The sequence below is a fragment of the Mchenga conophoros genome, linkage group LG13, assembly GCF_057382185.1.
Source record: "Mchenga conophoros isolate Kocher_MC1m ecotype Shallow Benthic linkage group LG13, M_conophoros_male_GT1.1, whole genome shotgun sequence".
Taxonomy (NCBI): domain Eukaryota; kingdom Metazoa; phylum Chordata; class Actinopteri; order Cichliformes; family Cichlidae; genus Mchenga; species Mchenga conophoros.
The window spans coordinates 22,106,235-22,127,015 of record NC_140538.1 but is presented as its reverse complement, the minus strand read 5'-3'; the positions used below and the strand labels follow the sequence as shown (position 1 = coordinate 22,127,015).

General features: G+C 42.8%; 1 protein-coding gene across 8 annotated transcripts in view; it reads left to right on the top strand.

Moving 5' to 3' along the window:
* The window catches only part of tacc2 (transforming, acidic coiled-coil containing protein 2), a 48,761-nt gene that overhangs the window by 18,099 nt on the left and 9,881 nt on the right, over window positions 1-20,781 (top strand). For 6 of the 8 annotated variants that reach the window (XM_085297226.1, XM_085297224.1, XM_085297223.1 and 3 more), the window contains exons 5-11: window positions 576-1,214; window positions 4,815-5,093; window positions 16,224-16,330; window positions 17,216-18,617; window positions 18,795-18,830; window positions 20,241-20,298; window positions 20,404-20,611. In XM_085297226.1, the coding sequence (XP_085153352.1) occupies window positions 576-1,214; window positions 4,815-5,093; window positions 16,224-16,330; window positions 17,216-18,617; window positions 18,795-18,830; window positions 20,241-20,298; window positions 20,404-20,611 (2,729 nt within the window). The remainder of the gene's footprint in view (window positions 1-575; window positions 1,215-4,814; window positions 5,094-16,223; window positions 16,331-17,215; window positions 18,618-18,794; window positions 18,831-20,240; window positions 20,299-20,403; window positions 20,612-20,781) is intronic. The other 2 variants (XM_085297221.1, XM_085297227.1) reach the window with 1 other exon arrangement.

Genomic DNA, 20,781 nt, shown 5'->3' with positions numbered 1-20,781 from the left:
GTCAGAACCTCACAGTGATACAGATGTATCATGTTGCATGTTAAAGCTCAGCGTGAAAAGGCAAAGAAAATAGAAAGAGGAAAGGAACGAATTATGAACTGGACAAACAGCTACATTTTTTTTTTGTGTCTTTTACCAAAGATTTCTGGCATTTTGTTCCCCTAACTTAGCATTCAAGTAGCACCATGTTCAAGGCTTGTTTGAAGGGATATTACAGAGAGCAGTGTGACAATAAATATGAATGAGGAGGTAAACACAGAGCTGCACTTTGTATTAACTCGAGCTCGGGTCAGATGACTGTGCCTGTTGGAGTCTAATGGAAGTAATGCAGCCCTTTATATTCAAAGAGTGACATCAGCCGTGACATCGTCCCTGGTCCCCGGGGCAAGAATGAGCCTTTCTTACACAAAACACACTGCTCAACACAATACAACAACATACCTAGAGCACTTCACCCACACACATCCTCTTGCTCACACACACATTTTTGATTTGTGAGTAATTCCTTGAGCATGTGCTATAAACTAAACAACAAACCCCCCACCTCTTCTCTTCTTCTGTTGTTTTTTTCTCAGACCCTTTCCATCTCTGGAGTCTCCTCAACAAGAGTTTCTCACTCCGACTGAGGAGATAGCAGCTCCCGTGAGACAGGAGAAGACCCCACCACCAGAACTAGCAGCGGAGGAGACAGCAGAGATCCCACCTGTGAATCTTGTGAAGAAGCCAGTAGACCTTCCCAGACCTTTAAAAAAGGCAGGAGATCTCCTAGAATCAGCACATGAGATAGCAGAGCTTTCCAAACCACCGCAGAGTATAAAAGTAGAAGAAGAAGAAACGACAAAGGCAGAGCTTCCAGAAGCAGCCAAGAAAGAAGAAGAAGAGCATCCAGATGAGGTTCAAGAACCAAAAAGGAAGCAAGTTACTTCAACAGAAGTAGTGAATGAGGAACAGGCAAGAGAAAGGACAGATGAGATCCCAGAACCAACAGCTAATGATAATGAGCTCGTAGAACCAGCAAAGTATGAAGAACAAGAAACAACAAAGCCGACTACAGAGTCCCCACAGTCAGAGGAGAAGCCGGTCAGCGAGCTGCCAGTGGAGCTAGTGGAAAAACCTTTAGACATCCAGCCCGTGGAGCCAGCTGAAGTCCTAGCTGAGGAAACTGCAGCGACAGAGGCTGTTCAGGATCCGGCTGCAGAGCTACGGGACAGTGGGTGAGTGTTTTTACTGTCTGTATCACATGCTTGTCATATTTTTGAATTGATGCCCACAGTTTCCAGTGGAAACACATTTCACCGCTTTAAGTAAAACAGCCAACTAATGTTTCCTTAGAAACTCCTTTAACCAACAGACTCGCTCTTCTTCACACCGCATTCGGGGTCTGGATTCAAGAAAAGACGTCCATTTAACCCCCAGCTGATCTGAAGTTTTTGTGGTTTAGTGATTTCCCAACTGGAGATCATTTATAATTCAAACAAAGGAGATTTTGTCATAACATTTCCTTTGTACTGATCTATCAGATGCATTTCATTGGAGCGAAGATGTGTGTAAAATAGGGAGCTTTGGGGGACATGTGCTTTACAGGTCAGCTGTGCGTGCCACACATTTAAAACTGATTTCCGTGTGCTTGGAAAACAACCTTGGTGGATTTGTTTTGGCTTTCAGACACTTCAACGGTGTCTGGGTGACTGTTCTCTCTACAGAGGTTTAACAGTGCCTACGAACTAATACGAATCTCAGATGTATACTGATTTATATGTAGTTGTTGAAATTTCCAAGTTAAATAAGCGCTGTAAAGCAGTGTATCAGTCAGTGTTAATGTAAGCATTTCAGCAGCACAAGTTGGACTGACTAATTCCTTTAGCGAAAAGCCAGATTTCTCACTAGAATTAGGTAAAAGCACAATGCTTTTCCATTTACCTCTCCGTGGGATCCATCCCTTTCGGCCTATCTTCATTAACTCAAATTCCCTTATTTGTCACTGTCTCCGACCACATGCCGTGGAGCCATCCCACATGCCAGATTAGCACTTGCTGCCTGTCAGTCTCAACACTTGTCCCATCACTGCTGTTGGATCCACACAGCATTGTTCAGAGCAGGAAAAAGGAAGAATGTTATTTCCCTGAGGTTTCATCAAAAGATACAGTTACTGTTGCGTACATGTGCCACAGAAACAAACGTGACAGCATATGGTATATGATATGATACGCGTGTGTGTGTGTGTCTGTGTGTACATTGTGTTTTTTTTCTCTCCGCCCCCGAAGGCTGTCCGAGCTGTCAGTCCTACTCAGTCTGTGCGGCTTTGTGAACTGAAGCTTGTAGTGGGAGGAATTTGGGCAGGCACTCAGCCCCACTGAAGTCATTTGCACAGACCAGACAGAGTGGAACAAAAGCCAGGGTTCAGAGAAACACTCGAGCATGTGCTGCGGTGCGAGTTTGTTTGACAGAGTTAGTCCGAGAGTCAAAGAGAGAGGAGAGGAGGACTGGGACGTGCGGTCATCGGCTCCGCTGTTTTGGAGTTCAGGTCATTTCCATCGCTTACTGTAATTACTGTAACCTCTGAAGTCGTGTGATGGCTGAAATCTGGGTGAGTTGACAAACAGTAGCTCTGGTAGTTTTATGTGTGCATGTGTGTGCGTGTTTGCGTACGTCCTTCCAGGTGGATGCAGCAGATGGTCTGTAGGTAACTAGTTCTAATTATGCTCTGCCTCTGCTGACCTCACCAGATGGGTGGAGGGGAGGGAAGAGCAGAGAGAGACGAAGGGAAGAGAAGGCTTTTCCAGAACTAAGTTGTGAAATGAAAGGTGCACCTCCTCCCATGTTAAAAGAAAAAACAGGTTAGAACACGTTATGCTTCCTTGGAAATCTCCTCAGTAATGGTAAAGATCAACACTAACAATCAAAGTTGTCCATAAATCCAGTCTAAATCATAGCTCTGTGATTTAATAAATGTTTTTGGGTCTTCCAGGAAACATTGAGGGCTCGTGACTGCATTACATAAAAGTATCATATAAATTTTTTTTTTCTAAAAAGCAGCACAGCTAGTTTTTTTCTGTTGAGGAACGCAGGAAAACAGCTGTGACTCTTTAGCCCAGAATGTGGGATATTTCTCAAAACAGAGGTAGGATGTCCTATAACCCACATTGTACTGTAAATAGATGTGTTGCCATGGTAATAGTAGGTTCATTTGCCTGTGCCGGCACAAGTGGAGTAAAAAAAAAACCCACTTTCATGCCTGCCTAATAATACTTTAAGCTCAGCATTGGCTAATGATTATGAAACGCGCATTCGTGTGTTCTTAAACAGTCATCCTTATAAACACTCATTAAACACACTCTCTGGACTTTGTGTCTTGTTATTTCTTGTTGGTCGCTTTCAACTTGTGTGCGTGTGTTTGGCGTGAATGCTGTAGTTGGCAAAGTCATGAGCATGGGCGTTAGAGGATCGGTGCTTTTTTCTGAGAATTGTCATATCTGTGCTCTCTTTGAACTGCCCGTGAGGTGCCTTTGAGTAATGCGCACAGCTGAATTACTTACAGTAAACTCTGTATTGAGCAGACTCCAGGTGTTAATGCCAACAGTAGAACTAAGCTGTTTGATGTCTGGCTGTAAATGAGCACATGTGCTCCATCTAATTTGTTCATCCCACTCTGGAAGGAGAAGCCTCTGTTACTTCATGCACGTTGGATCTGGAGGCAGAACCCGGCTGGAAATCGCCAGCTGTTAACCTGAGCGGGTCAGCTGATATTAGCTACATTTAGAAGGCAGCGAGTCAGAAAATACAAAATGTTTTTGTCTTCATGCCCCCCAGGACTGCTTTTGTCCATCTTCGGAGGCAGCAGTGAGCTTTATGACACTTTTATGCTTCTATTTTCAAACTGCATGTGCCAAGTTGGCCGCAGATGCTGGCACATGTATAGCTTTGGCCTTCTGGTGTAAGTTTCTAATTGTGGGTAAAAAAAAAGAGAGGAATGGGACCAAATTAAAAACAGAAAAAAAATCTGATTTGAACTCAGAGAACATTAAAAATCATGTATGCAGTGGCCTTGCATCAATTAGAAAATTCCCTGCTTTGTAGTGGAATGATAATAACCACATTGTTAAATGTAACCTGTAACTTGCTGCGCCCTTAAGAAAAGCACACACCCTCATTAAATGCTATTAAGTTCAGGCTTTGCTGCGGAGAGAGAGGGCGAATAACTGAGCTCTGTTTCAGTCTGACACGAGCTGGCAGGGGCATTTAAAAAGTGCAGCTCAGCAGATGGTTGAGCGTAAGCACACGATACATGTGCTTTACTTTATGGAGGCATTGTGAAGCTCTATTTTCCAGAAGCGACTACTGGGATATTTTTAGCACTAAACAGGAGGCATGCCCCAAGTGGGGAACAGCTGCAAGGGCGTCCATCGCCTTGCCTGTCAGATTAGAAGAGCCTACCACTCCTGATAAGCAGGGCCTGGATCAGTGCCAAATCCACTCCACCAGGTGGCCGATGATGACAGAGCCGCACTCCCTCAAGTGGGCTACTTCTCCGTAGGGCAAGCATGGACTATCGTGTAAGGGGAGCGATGAGAGAGGTGACAAAACGTTCTTAGGATGGTTGGAGCGAGTCTTCTGTTTTTCAAGTCGCTGCTAGGTTTAAGTGATGGCACAGAACAGAGCGATCCTCCTTACATTTACTCTGCTCTGTGGTGAGTTTACTTCATGGGCCATTTGGATGGGAATTTGGAGAAAAACTGAGTAGGAACTCCAAATTTCCAAACTTGGCTTTCTTGTTTTGGTCTGTTTGTTGATGTTTTGTGTTCCCTCCCATGCAGGCCCTCCCTCGGTGACAAAGTAGAAAGCGGTCACCTGGCCCCCGCCTCTCCTCAACCACTACCCTCCGATCACCACCTCCTTCCTACTCACTTCCGAGACACCGCAGAGTTCCCTACCTCCGTCCCCACACTTCCAGAGGGTCACACACTTGAAGCCCTACCAACCCCGCCTGCGTCCCCCTGTCCTCCTCACCCAGCCCCTGCCTCCCCTCCTGCATCTTCTGCTGACCCCTGTGAGGATGTTTACCCCACTTCTGCACCCTGCCATATCCCTTTAAGGTATGAACATGTGGCTGCTCCTGAACCTCTTCATCTTTTTGGCACTTGTAAAAAGGTGATGTGACTGTGTGTTCTCATTCAGTCCTTGACGTAGATTTGCTGACACTTGTCTCTTTAGCGTGCTTCACAAAAAGTAGTCTTCTCCTTATCCTGTTAACTGTCATTAGGTTCAGGTCAAATTACAGCATTAAACTGACATCTGGCACACTTGATTAACAAGTCTTGATTCTTAGAGGTACTAAACAGAAAACTAGTCAAAATCAATCATCTATCCTGTTCAAATATTCAAAGCTAAAGGACTATTTTAGCATTGTGGTTAATATTCTTATTATATTCTGTCTTCGCATATCTTTGTGTGCTTGAATATGTCTTTGGTGGCTGCACACTTTTTTCCAGTGAGAAGTAGACGCACATCAAAAAAGACACTATTATCCTTTGTACAAACCAAGAAAAAAAAGATAAAATGTGTTGTTTTTTCTTGTGATTGGGGAGAACTGGGTTATATTTTGTGTCTTCGGGCTAAGTTAAGCTAACTAGCTACAAGCTCCTGCTTCATATTTACTATGAAGGTGGCATCAGTCATATCTAATTGTCAGCAACAAAGCATTAGGTGTGTTTGCTTAAATATTGATTTATTCCTATATGAAAAATTGTGACATATATTTCCTGACAGTGCTGGCCATATATAGATAAATGATACACAGCATTGTTGACATTTTCTATATAAAGAACCACAGCTATGTGAACACCCAGTCTCATTACACCACTGACAAAATTACAGTATACCATTGCTATGCATGTCCACCACATGGACTCAAAGAAAATAAGATTTGCAAAATGTGAACTTAGTGGTCATGGAAAGCCAAATGCATACTGTATAATTGTGGCTTGTTAATGGTGAAAATAGCAGAAACACCAAGACAAAATGTACCTATTGATGCTTAAACATTCCGCAGTTTTTACTATTGCAGTGCAGTCTAACCAAGTAGTCCTTTAATGTGGCATAGCACATATCTTGACCTTTAACTGGCTGTTTCAACTTAAGAAACATTATTTTTCTCACTGAATTACTTGACACTGTGATTACTATTTTATTGTTTCAAGTATAGTTTATTCATTTAAACATTCCCCCGCAGCCGCTTTTGGCCTTTGCAACTGTATCATAGACTTTATTATATTAGAAGGAATGACTCAGCCACTTTCCCTGTTGCAGTGTCATTTACCACCAGCAGAGGGTTTGCAGAGTCCAGTCTTCATGTTGTGTTGCCAGACTGTCTGCACTCTGCCGTCTGGATGCTGCAGTAACCTGGAGCACACATGAATACACCTCAGCTCTCCTGTGCCGGATTATGCACATATGCTCAATTAGAGCAAATGACCAAACCTGTTTTCTGCACATTTGGTTGTGGCAGATGTAAACTGTGTGACTGTTCAGCTTTGTGAGCATACCCCTCACTAAGAGTTGATTTTGAGAATGCAAGGCGAGCATATTGATGCTACATTATTTATATCTGAGAGGCCTGTTAGATAGAACTGGAGAGGAGTGGAGCACCAGTGCGGCAACATTGACTGAATATTCTGATTGGATGCTCGAGTTTCCCATTTATCTGCACGCACAGCAACAGTGCCAGTGCGGCTGTATATATAAATTTAATCTGTAGATTGCGTTTTGAGTTATGTGCACTGCAAAAACACCTCTTAAACACAGGTTATTATAGTATTAGAGTGCATGTGCCACACCCTCTCTGCTCCTAGACATTAATTTGACTTATACACTGGGCAGTATTAAAACTATTTTTAATTGAAAATTGACCTTTATAGCTATGAGGTAATGAAAATGCCAATACGTCAAAAAACAAAAACAAACTTATATTTTGTCCCTTTTTCATAAATGACTCATTGATTTTCAAGAGTAATAATTATATCACATTGAGATGAATGCAACAGAGCCAAAACAAATATTCTGAATAATTAATCCGTTAAAGCCTCCCACACATCTTAGAGACATGCTTTTTTGTGTGAAGTAAGTTCCTGACAGCTGACGGGATTCTGGCAAAAGCCCTCAAAACAAAAGCTCCTCCCATGCTGTTACATTAATTGGCAATTCATGTATTTCAGAATATGGACAAAGCAAGATTATAGGATTTAAACAACTCACGCTCTTCTTTGAAATGTGTTTGTGGCAAATGTGTTCTCGCCGCTATTTTACGTGACCACATGACTGTAATCAGGATACTAGACTGATGGCTATCTCAGCTCCAATTTAACAGCTTCTTTTTCATTTTGAGGTGCTCCACTTACTCGCCTGCTCTCGTCTTTTACTTAAACAAAAAGAAATCCCACTGAATCTCAAGGTGTGGTGGAGGAGTGTACTGTAAGTGCCAACCCGAGGAGTCAGTCCCACAAGTGATTAATGGGAGGAATGCAGGTTTTTCTTGGCATATAAGAATTAAAGCTTGAGACTACTCTGCTCAGTCAGCAGCTCTAAGGCAGGAGGATCAGAGGAGCATGTGTCGTCATCTAAAGTCAAGATTCCTGTAAGATGTATCCTAGAACTTCTTGATTTAATGGAACGAAAGCATAGCTATTCCAGTCTCCCTGTACTTAGGAGTTACACTACAAACATGAACAAATGCGGAGTTAGTGTCCCATTTTCGATTATTGCCACAGCTTTGTCACTGGTAACATATTTGTCGGTGACCCCTCGTGCACAGTGGATGGGAGCGTTGTGACCCGGAGGTGAACACTCCAATCAGGAGGCGAACTCTCAGTACAGCTTTGATTTGCAGTGACCCAGTGACCCATGGAAGCAAAAAGCCCCCTACTGCTTACAGAGCCATGGATCGTTCTACAGCTCACTGCTGAGGGCCAAATTTTTGTGGTCTCTTATGAAGTTTTTTTTTTGGTGCCACATTATTCGATATATAATTGGTTTTGTTTGTTTTTTAACTTTGAGACTTTACTTGCTCTCAATGTGGACCCGCTACACTGAAGTTCCTTTCATAATGAAGCTTTCTACATCATAAAATTCTAGTTATGCTTTAAATGATTATTTTCCAACATGTCCTGCATTCTTCTAATCATATTTAATGCAGACAAAGCTGTATGTTGTGGATTTTTAATACACCTAAAGTTCATTTTGAAAGGACTTCAACAAGGCTATATATACATATTTATATTGTATATATGGATTGTGATGACCTGATTCTTCTTGAGTGGCGTTATGAATTTTTCAGATAAATCTGCCAGAGCTATATCTTCCAGTGCCTGAGTCTGCTGAATTTTTCATTTCTTCATTTTTTTCAGCGTGCAGTCGAAGCTCAAGTTTAAGGCCAGGCCCTTAAAGCTGCGACAAAAGGTGGATGTTTATGTCAGACATTCAATATGACAGGAACATGTACTCCACAAACAGCACTGCACTAGATACTACAGCCTGTATATGGAATCATCTAGAACTTGTATGTGCTGAAGTCTCAAAAGGAGTAGAAAAAGAATAGAAATAACATCTTCTTTTGTTTTTTTACTTAATTTCTCTGCACAGAGATTAGTTTCCATTTTCCAGATGTGCTAGGCTCTCTCCTCTTTTTTTGGTTTTACCTTGTGTGTCGACCATGTTCACCATGCTTCTGTCTTTGTGTAAAGCCTCTCCACTCTTCAGATGAAACATCACATATTATTCTAAGTGCAATAAAAGACCTAGTGAAGGTTCCACATAATGCCAGATGGGGAGACTTGTCTATACATGCTCCCACCCAGCACACCCAGTCTCCACCCACTTTCGTGTTGCCCCCCTTCCAAAGCATCCAATCTTGGGGGAACACTGGGCGATCAATATTTTTTAGAAGGGGTCTGTGTTGTGAGCTGTGGGTTTTGAGTTTGCTTGTCCCCTCGGGTCGTGGAATATCGATTGTCATGCCCATCAGAGTCTCAGATCACATCGATATTCTTTGTGAAAATCAGGGTTAATGGACTCCCATGTTTACATGCAAACACTTCCCCCTTTCAAATGCTGTGTTAGGTTTTGGGGGCGGAATTGGAGATTCCCCATTTCATTGTGTTTTTTTTGTCCTCCCAGGCAAAGATAAGATACCTGATACCTCAATACAGCAACTCACTGTGACTACCAGTCCCTCGGGCTCATGTTATTGTAGTGAGTCCTCAATTCCTCACGTTCCCATGAGTCTACAATGGATTTATTCTTCTCATATTTCCAGTGCCTCTCTTTCCTATTGCTCATTGACAGTCAGTAGGAAATATATTGTTTCTACTCTTATTTCCATTCTTTGTATGTCACACAGAAATGCATTAAAAAAAAATTTTTTTCTTTGTTTTTATAATTTGTGTTTTTTTTCATAGAGGCACTGTTCGACTGTCTTCAAGGGAAGACTATAGTGGAGCTGAAGTTGAATAACACACATTCACACTCACGCATAGTTTCTCAGAGTCTATTGTTTACCCCGTGCATCACTCTGGTTGGCTAAGCCGAGTGCTGGAAGCTTCCATTGTGTGAAAAGGAGGCACAAAAATGACATTTTCACTATGCAGCTCATTGCACGAGTCAGAGGGACCCTGGCAGGAGAGAGCCAAATTTGCAAGGTGCTGGTAATGCGGGAGTGAGGGACAAACAGAGTGAAGGGGAAAGCGTCTCTTAATCAGACTGGATTTGGGGGGAGAAACTGCTATTGTTTGGCTCCCCCATAGTTGCAGTAGCAGATGAAAAAAAGAAAAGAAAAGCTGCTTGTCTTTTTAAAGGCACAGGAGGCTGGTGTCAGGGGAGAGAGTGAAGGAAAGAGGGGGGAGGAGGCAGCGAGAGCAGCAACACCGCTCAGCGATCTCAGCAACCAAAGAGACAAGAGGCACCTCTGAGAGACTTGCATGAAAACAGGATTACACTTACATCCTTTTTGTTTTGCTTCATTCCCTCTTTTACATCCTGCTCTTGGATATTTTGTTCCCTCCTGTAGCTTTATTTAACGCCAGATGTGAAGCAGGAACATTCCCCGTCTGTAGAGGTGTAGAGGATTGGGGATGATGTGCATAAAGTGAGGAGCCCTTAATCATCCCGTGTTTTGCTCCTGATGCGAGAAGCTCGCTCATCCTCTGCACTGCAGCACTGTACGCTCAGCCAGCCTCCGGTACAGGCTCCCTGCCTGCCTGCTCTGCAAGGATCACCATCAAAAGGAGGAAGGAGTTTTGGGGGTAGCAGGTGGATGTGGAGGGTGGCCGGAGAACAGGAAGAGGCAGGGGGGGGCAGGGGTGCTGAGCTAGTTGAGGATGGGAGCCAACGAGTCCATGGAGCAAGGACAGAGTCCCTGTCCCTCTCAAGAACACATGTGAGTGAACTTAACTTTAACTCTTGCATCGCTGCTCAGTGTGGCGTCTGAAGATGTTCAGAGGTGTGATCAAACCCATTAACAAGGAGAACAACATCATAGATCCATTGAGAACTGAGGTGTACTGACATGTGGTGTGTTTGTTTTCTATGAATTCATGGCTTTGCCTTAGTCTTTCATGCCACACGAATGCTCAGTGTGCCGTCACTTGTGACTATAGGTGCATACAGGGCTGATTGTTGGTTATGTCACTGATACGGCTGAGAGATGAAGGCTGAAGACAATCCCTGTGGCTCACTTTTTTGTTTCCCTCCTCTGTTGTTGTTGTTTTTGAAACCTTCCCACTTCAGCCTATTAGCTCTTCCCTATGCATTCTGCCCACAAAACCTTTCCAGCCTGTAACGCTCCTGTGTAGCCAGCTGAGGATGCCAGTATTGTTTTGTTGTTTGCTATTGTGATGTCAACAAGGATGAGGAAATCGGAGCACGTGTGCATGCAAATGCACATCGTTTTGCCTGCGACTACAGTACGGATGAGACCTGGCTCAGCAGAGCCAGAATACAGTGCAGCAAGTACTGCTGGGAAGCTGGTGGGGTGATGTTTCGTTCTCTGGGAAGGAGGACGCGTCTGACGCGCTGGGAGTGGGACGTGGTGACTGTGTTGAAATAGAACACGCTGCATGTGTGTGTGGCTGCGTGTGTGGGGTGGGAGGGAGTTACCACGGGAATATCAGTGGATGAGAGAAAGGGAGTTAGAGGGAGCGAGACGGAGCAAGAGTGCTCCACTTTGCTTTGTTTTATTTATAACTCAGACACACTACTGCGCCCGGGGGAGCAACAGAAGAGAGAGATCAGGGAAATGGACTGAACGCTGGTGTTTGTGTGCTGTAGAAATTAAAGATTAATGGCATAATAAAGTCATTTTTCATCTTAAAGTCCTACAAAGTCTAGGCCTCGGAGGACTGGATACTTTTGTATTAATATTCACAACTCACTGCTGTGAGCTTTTATCACAGGCTAGCTGTAATAAAAGTCAGCAGCTATTTTTCTTAAAGGTGTGCAGAGCTTTCCCAACCATTAATAGTACGACTTCTACTTTACTCCATCAGTTGTGGAACACTGTTTAAGGCACTAATAAGAAGCTTTCACACATCAAAACATTATATGTTACTAATCGGAGTGTAAGAAAAAAGACCAAATTACTGACTTTTAGTTCTTTTCAGTCACATTTTATTTTAAAATGTAAAACAAGAGTCCAAGCTCTTTAATCATTAGTTATTATTAATCTCTGGTTCTCATGTCCTGTCTTTCTCCCTTCATCCTTAACTGATTATACCAGATGGCTGCTTCTTCCTGAGCCTGGTTCTGCTGGAGGTTTCTTCCTATTAAAAGGGAGTTTTTTCTTTCCACTGTCGCCAAGTACTTGCTCATAGGGTGCCGTCTGATTTTGGGGGTTTTCTGTCTATTACTGTAGTGTCGTTACCTTACAGTATAAATCATCTAGAGGTGACAGTTTTTGTGATTTGCTGCTATGTAAATAAAATTGAATTTAACTGAATGAGGACTGGGGCATTGTCTCTCGCCTACCTTTGCTTTCCAAGGTAGGAGAACGAACCAAGCATCTGATCTCATAATCCAAATGGAGAGAGATGTTGCAGCCCCCTACTTGCCGATCGCCTGCTTTACTGGCGTCAGCCTGGCCTGTTGCCTTTTAATGCGCCATCTGCTTACAGTCATTGGTCAGATTAGGCTAAGTGTGGTATTACTCATAAAGATTATCTTAGCCTGACATTCTATCTTAATGGCTTCCTTGTTCTGAGACTTTGGACAAATGACCCCAGATTACAGGTGATCGCTGATCAGAGTTGACGTCAGCCTGGATGGAGATGAGAGACGAAAACTTCAAACCATCTGCTGTTTGAGAGATTATTTTGATAGTGCAGGTTCAGTAATCATTTGCAGATGTCATAGTTGTTTGTTTTTTTTCCACTGTAAATCCTCTGCAGGCTGCTCCCTGTTAATCCCATCCTAGAAACTGTGCACGTGCTTTTGTAAAATGAAAATAGGTTGTAGCGTACAGTGGCTATGATGCAATATTTCATATTCAGACTCATTCATCAGTAGGATAAATGTGTCGGAGCTCCCTCTGTTGGCCTCTGTAGTTAAACTATCTAGGACAGGCATAGTATGCCTCTATATTTCATTATGATGCCATATTTTCCTCTTCCTTCTCTGTTCCTAGTATAGATCAAAACACAGCGTTACCTTATTAGAAAAGACACTTTGTAAAAGTTGTGCCTTTTTCATTATCCATTTTCTTTGGTGATAATTAGTTTGTCACTCATAATTGCTATGAAGCATCCAACAGATTAAGATAAAGATTATTGCTACTGCTACTTTACACTGTTCTTTCCCTTTTTGTTGGGGGGGAAGTAGGTTCTTTGTTGGCCAAAATGCTAAAAGCAAATCACAAATCTGCCCGATGCTGAAACCCGTGCAGAGCTGAGAGTGGAAAAAAAATCGCTGGATCAGGAGCAGAAAACAAAGATGTAATGAATTGTAGAGGTTTAGCTTTGGGGATGTATGACAGTCAAGATTTGATGGAGGGAGTGTGCAGCAGCTAATCCTTTAAGGCTAATCAAACAGCAGCTTGGAGACCATCAGCCTGCCCCTAGTCCTCCCTCCCTTCTTCTTTCCCCCCCCCATCTCATTCCATGTCTCCTTATTTCTCTCTTTAGTGACAATGGCAGATTTACTCTTTTTGCAAAAAACGGACGATTGCTCGTCTCAATTTACAATTTAAAATTTATTCTTTTGAGCCGGATTCTGTTTTTGTGTCGGCTTTAACCCTGCTCCCCGTTTCTCCCGGCGGCTCTCCCTCCAGCGCTCTGAAAGCTGTTTAGACAGACTGCGTTGGATTCGGTTGGAAGCAGCGACACAGCTGGCTGTCTGAAAAGCAGCATCTTCCTGCCTCACGCTGCAGAGTTTCTGTCTCCAGGCAGTCATCTCAGCCTGCGAGAGGCTGCTATTAACTGCTGCTCTCTTTGTCTCCGCTCGTCCCCATATTCCCGACTGCTCTCCCACACCCTGCTCATCTTCTTTCTACGTTTCATCAGCTGCTATGTAGCACAGGAGCTGCTGCTGATATGGTTGCATGAACACAGTGGGCATTCCCCGGTGATTATTATTCATCTTATTAATTTCCATGATATCCACATTTAATTATATAAATTCTGTCGGTGTTTGATCGAATAGATGCCAGTGGAATAAATTAGAATAATGATGGCCAATAAGGACATTTACTGGATTAAGTAATAGAGCAAAAGTAAATAGAAATTGATCATGTTTTTCCTAATGAGCTTTGAACAAAAGGATGCTGATGCAACAGCTGCTTACCTCTGTGTAGATCTACAGTGTGCATTTATGGCATTTCACGTATCATAATATACTTCACTCAGTCAGCTGTGGGGGCCTTTTTAGGTTGTGTGTGTATTTTCAACAGCGTGGATCCAGACAGCTTTTTTTCTTCCGTATTCGTGGAACATATGGCGCGAGCAACCTCTAGTTACCATAGCAACACTGTGTTTGCAGTTGCATGAAAAATGCTATCCACAAGGACATAAACAGAGCTCTGAAATGAGCCCTAATTACTTTGTTATTGCCTTTTTGCTTTATTTGCATACATCTGGAAAGTAGAAGCTTTTGAGATTTTTTTTTTAATTTATAAACATTAACTAGGCGGCTAAATTTCTTTTTTATCAATGAATTAACTGAGTGGCTTTATTTTGTACAGTAAACCTAGATCGGTGGTCTGTAAGCTTATTTGCTCTTTGCATATTACTCCCTGTAAGTGGGTCCTTGTCCTTGAAGCTGTCTGTGTCACTGCCTGCCTGACCACCTGAATGTACAAAGCAGTTACTAGTGACTGATCCAGATGGATTTGTAGGCATACCCGTCTTATCCTGCTGGGACACACTAGGCCCTCACAGAGATTACAGCTCTGTCTCACATCTAGACCATGTGCTGTCTCATCTGGCATCACAGCACCTTTGTAGAGTTAAGATAAAAAAAACAAGTATTAATTACGCCCACCTAATATTTGATATGCTGTTGGTGTATTAACATTCATGTTTTAGATGCATGCGATATTGTTACAGCAGTATCTGCTGTTGCTGTAATGTAATGCTACATTACTGCTAGCTTGCTTGGTTTCTATTATTGACCACATTGAAGGCTTAAGTGGTGTCCCATGTACCCTTCTCATTCATGGTACACATTTATTTCAGCCATTGAAAGCTTTGGAATTTGCCTGGGGGGTAAATCTCTGTGTGTCTTTGCTTGAAGAAAAGCAAAATTTGTTGAATTCAGGCAGGAATGGACAGTATGAATAGAAAAAGATTAAAGGGTGCTGTAACATATATTACATGCCAGTTGAAATGGTGTTATTGCAGTACAGTATAATATACAATCCAAGAGAATGAGGTTTAACTGGCTGGTGTGTTTTAGACCTGTGCAGTGTGGTTATAGCAAAGATTTTCAGGAAAAAAGGAGGAAGGGGTAGAGGGATGGAGGAGTGAGAGAGCGAGAGAGAGCGAGAGAGAATATAGTGTACTGCTGGAGGTGGGCTTCTGCAGGCGGTCGCATTTAGATTGGGAGACAGCATTTCCTACTGAACAGGAGTGGAGACAAACTGATATGGCTACAGATGACAAAGAAGAGCAGCATGAAAGGACTGTAGATTAGAGACAAAGAGATCTGGATACTAGACGACAGAGAGAAAGAGACAAGGCAGAGGGAAGGCTGCATCCAGGATCCTATCTGTGGGCTCCTACCTGTGTGTCAGGCAGTAGCTCTGGTGCGGAGAGGTGCAGCCCACCAGCAACCATGGCAGTGAGTGCGTGGCAGGCTCTGTCTCCACTGCAGTGGGCTCGATGGGGCTGGGACACTCTGCTGGGTGGGGCAGGAGACGGGAACAGCCCAGACGCTGATCCGGCTCTGGGGCTCCTTCGCCGTCTCTCCTGGGGCTCACGTCATGACAGCATGATCAGGGCTGCCAGGGAACCGGTCAGACAGAGGTGAGACAGGATGGGGGACCGGAATCATATACCGTCAGATAATCCATTGATCAGCATAGCATTAAGCTGGGTAGCCAGGCTATGTTTCCAGCTTCGCTGCCACTTGTGTACTTGAGTGTGTTTTGCTGAGAATGATCAGATGTACAGACTTTATTTGCACGCAGAAAGCTTTAATTTCTCATTGTTTTAATTCAGGTGTTTCCGTATTTCCTGTGTATTTCCTGTATTTTATAGCTGTCATATCTCATCAAGGCTCTTGAGGCTTTCTGGTATATTTGAGTCTTAGTGTGTGCTGTGTAAGGTAATGCTTTGTCTCAGGCGTGTCGTTATCTGTCACCTCACTGCAGATTCAGCATTCTCATTGGAGCACCTAGAAATGAAAACATAAACTCATCATAGCCTGGAGCTTTTTAAATTTTTTAAACCATCACACATGACAGGAAATACTCTTACTGCCATTCCCACATGATGTACTGCAAGCGTGTAATAAACTGTGTAGCCTCTGATTAAAAATACCTCCAACATACCGTGACATAAAGAATAACATTAGAGCTGCACGACTGGAAAATAATTCTGTCCTTCGTGATGATATTATCTTTCACCTTTTTCTTGAGATGGATGGATATTTATGTTAATGAGCCTGATATGGGTCGTTATAGTCCAGTGGGTATCGGCCTGCTTCACAGCACCTTTCACTTAATGTTTCCTCATCTTTTATTGTAGGAGCTCAGACTCAGATGGCGCTTTTGAGACCCCTGAATCTACAACTCCAGTGAAGGCTGTTTCTCCAGCTGAGCCTCAGATAAAGCAAACAACATCTGACGAGAAAGGTACAGCAGGACAATTATTTCATGACCTTTGCTTAGTTTTATACCGATTTAAGCTGTTTCACTATTGAAAAAGTGTTGTTACTGGATGGATTGTTACACCACCTAGTGGAATGAAGTTGTAATTTAAATCTGCCTTTTTTTTTTTGCCGTGTCAGCCTACAGCGCTCAGAGCTACATCTCTGGGGACACTTTATTCTCTCTTTTATGTGTTTTTTTTCATGCCTTTTTTTCCAGTTGGGACATTCATTGAATTATTTATAACACATCCATCTCTAGAGTTTAAAGTGTCACACAAAGACAATCACAGAGCAGTTAAATTCTACCATAATCTACAGTACTGTGCAAAACTTCACCCCTCATTTCTTTATATTTTTCAGAAAAGCAGGAAATAGGCCCAGCAGTTTATTAAAATATGTGCAAATACAGATGGGAATAAATAAAGCTTTTACAATTCTACTGAGCTTAGTCAATATTTGGTATGACCATCTTTATTTTTCAACACAGCCTGAACTCTTAGCAAAGGTTTCGTGCTGAAAAATGAAGCTGTTGCCATTCAGATGCTTACCAGATGGTACTGTATGGTGGATCAAAATCTGACCATATTTTTCTGTATTCATAAATCCCATCAATTTTGACAAGATTATCAAGAAAAGGCTAAAACGCCTCCCCATAAAATGATAGGGTCTTCACTGTACTTTATTCTTTGGCAATCACCTTGCAAAAATATGATTTCATGCATGTATAACTGTATCTTTGGTATTTTTCACTGATTCGAAAAAAAAAAACAAGCAAGAAAAAGCATGTTATGTTCGACTGAATGGTTGGATTAGTTAGACTCTAGAAATCTTTGTCTTATGTTCCACATCTTTCAATCTCCTTTTGCAGTAGAAGACACCTCAATCACTGATCCTACATCTGACTTCACTGCAGCCGAACTACCATGCCATTCTGCGTCAAATACTTTTGATGAAAACAAGCCCATCGCTGCCAGTGGTACATATAACATTGACTTTTTTGCTGCAGAATCAACGACTCACACTCTAACCCGTTCTCTGAGCCTCCAGGGAGGAGAACTAGATAGTTCTGCTCTGTTGGACGGATCACCTTCAGGAGGTTTCCGTCCACACTCCGAGTCTTTCAGTGTAGGCACTGAGAGTGCCCCAGGGACACTCCGCAGGCCCAAGAAAGGTCGTCCTGGGTCTGTAAAGAAAAAGCCTCTTCTCAGACAGAACTCTAACCCAGAGAGCCCAAGGCCAGACTCATCCAGCAGCACCCCAGAAATTAAGAAGCGGGTGAAACCTCGAACAGCCAGCCCTCTCCAGGCTCAGGAGGAAACTGAAGGAGGCTCTGCAACACCGAGTCCTGGAGGAACGCAGCGAAAAGCCAGAAAGACCCGTGTTGAGACTCCTCCTCCCCTGCCAGAGGAGACCAATCATACCACCCAAGAGGAGAGCCTTATTGTTCCTGCCTTACCTTTATGCCAGGAGGAGATACCCCTCCCTGAAAGTCAAGCAGACAAAGAAGAAACCCCCATCCCTCCCAGTGGCTCCTACAAATGGGATCCAGACAACTTTGAGAACATCAACCCCTTTAAAACCGGAGGTAGTAAAATTGCCAATTCCCCTGTTTTGGGTCGTAAGGAGCCTGTGTGTGCCCCCATTTCCACCCCTCTAGAGAGTCCCCCCGTCCCATCTGAGGAACCACATTACCCCAGTCCACCCGCTCCTATTAGAGAGCCAGTCACGAATCCTGAGGAGCAGCCCATTATACCCAAGCGTCAGTCACTAAGACTGGAGTTTGACTACTCCGAGGAAAGTGGTGAGGCATCACATCAGGCCTCTCCTCCACCTAAGAAGCTAGGCAAGAAGCCAGGTGCCAAGATGCCTCTGAGGAAACCAAAGCTGGGGCTGAAAAAGGCGCCTCCAGCACAGACAGAGCAGCTGGACAACATTCCTCCGGCATCTCACAACAGCAACGAGGATGAAATCCCGGCAACTAAAGCATCTTACACCTTTGAACTCGACAAGTATGAAGATCCAAACTTGAATCCATTTACTTCAAGGAAAAGTATCACCAACTCCCCCAAACTATCCAGGCCGCCTTATAACTTTGATGACTCCATAGACCCTTTCAAAAGCTCCAACAAGTTGGCCAATTCCCCTCCTAAGACTTCTGCCTCATTTGAACTGTCATCCAATGACAATGATACTGAAAATGACAACCTCGGGGAATTAGAGGACCAGAACCAGAACAAACCTGCCAAGAAGAAGAAAACTCCCATCAAATCGTAAGTTCACTCTGTATTACCAGAGGATTGTCTATTCACAGAAAAGTCTGCATCAGTCTGTGAGGATTTTAGGTTAGTCTGTGTTTGTATGTGGTTCTCTAGCCAGTTTTGCCAGTGTCCTCTGTCTGTCTGTCTGTCTGTCTGTCACCTGTGTCTGTGTATTCTCATATGTCACAGGAAGTCCAGGGGTGTGTCTTCTCTATGTTGTTTTTTGTAAGTACAGGGACAATACAGCCATCCACCCTTTTGCCCTCTAATTCAATCTGGCCCTCTTTGAACCAGCATGTTGCCCTGTTGTCCCTATTAACAGAAACATCAAAATCATTTGCGCTCGCTATTAAATCACTGAAACTCATCAGAAACGTACCCATTTTAACTGGAGTATCCATGCCAGTTTAAATCACCCATAATCCCTCCAATAGAAGATCCAGTTAGTAAATTAATGCTATATTTCTATTGACTTATGGATGGATAGTGGTGAAAAACTCTCTTGTTTTTTGTTATTTTGCTTTCCTTTTTTACACTGAAGTATCTGCAATAATTTTGTTCATTTGTATCCAGTTGTAAGTGTTTAACAAAGAAGGTGCTGGTGCCCCCTCTGGTGTTCATTGTTTGCTATTGAGGAAAGAACGAAAGCTACAGTGTATCAGCGTGTGCCAGGATCACATACAGTTTGAAACAGGCTGGACCAGAAGCTACCTTTCTTTTAATGCAGTGAACTACAACTTAGTGATAATATTTAATCAAGGACCCAGATATCATAAAAAACATGTACAATGTCAACAGTATGTTTTATTGCATGTGAATTAGAGCAAATTTGGCTCAGACCACATACTGTATCTGATACTACTGCTATTTAATATATTTTTACAGGGATACATAACCCTTTTATTAATTCAGGCATGCATTACACATTAAACACTGAGCATAAAAACAACAGGGTCTATGCAGTCCTGTGAAAAACTAAGTACATCATTACTGCTTTGATAAAAATTAAGGGGGTAAGTAGTAGCCAGGTGCTGCTAATGCACCTGATTAACTGATCATCACTGAAGCAGCACTGTAAAGAAAGGTTGGTCAAAATTCCTCCACAACAATGTGAGAGACTGATAAAGTCTGAGAAAAAAGAAAACCGCATAGAGCCGTGTGAAAACTTGTTTTTGCACGTGACTGTATGTATTTACAGTGTAAGTAAGTGTAAAATTGGATAATTCCTTCTAAAGGTTGTTGCAAAGTTCTAATAATTAAGCTACAGTATTGTTTACCTCATCATCATGATCACTAAACCTGGAAAACCAAGCTGCTCATAACATAATATTAATTTTCCATTACTCTTCACTGTCCAGTTACTAACTATAGATTCAGCCCTCTTCAGAAGCATTTACTGTTCTATCCATTTCAGCCACACACAGTAAGCAGCACTGTTGCACATGTGGAAATGAACTATGCAAATTAATGTTTTTTGCAATGATGATTTTATGCAAAATCCAGTCTTTCCAACTAGCTCATATTTTAGCATCTACGACTACACAAATGCTATATAAATGTGCAGCAAATGCAGAATTAAATACAGATAATGATTGACTCTAGAGTTTGACGGTGGATCTTTTTATATCCCCTCAGTAATACTTTCAGAGTGAAGAGGTCGCCAAAGAAATCACCCTTATCTGACCCATCACAGGTATGTATCTGATATGCAATCTCGCTTGGCTCTCCCGCTTTATCTATGTGCATTTCTCCCTCTTTCATGTGTCATCACTCTCTGCCGCCTTTTTTTGTGTCGCAGGATCTTATACCCGCAGATGAACCTTCCTCCCTTCACCAGCAGGATGACCATGCCACAGATGAGGAGAAACTAGCCTCCTCCACCAGTCATAAGTGGGCAGCCCTGCACGACATGGATGGAGATTTAAACTCTGACCAGCAAGACTTTCCTCAACCGTGCGACCTTACATCCTTTGTTAATGAGAACAGCCTTCCTAAGGAGACTCCAGGTGAGGCATAACTGTCTGACTCTCTGTAACTCTCGGTAATTCAGAGCTTATGTCTGGATAAATCCTTACATACTGTATATGAATCAGAAACTTTACCTTTTATTCATACTTCTGTGTTATTGATTTTTCTTGTGGCAGCGATATAAGTCTGCTGGCCCAATTCTGTACTA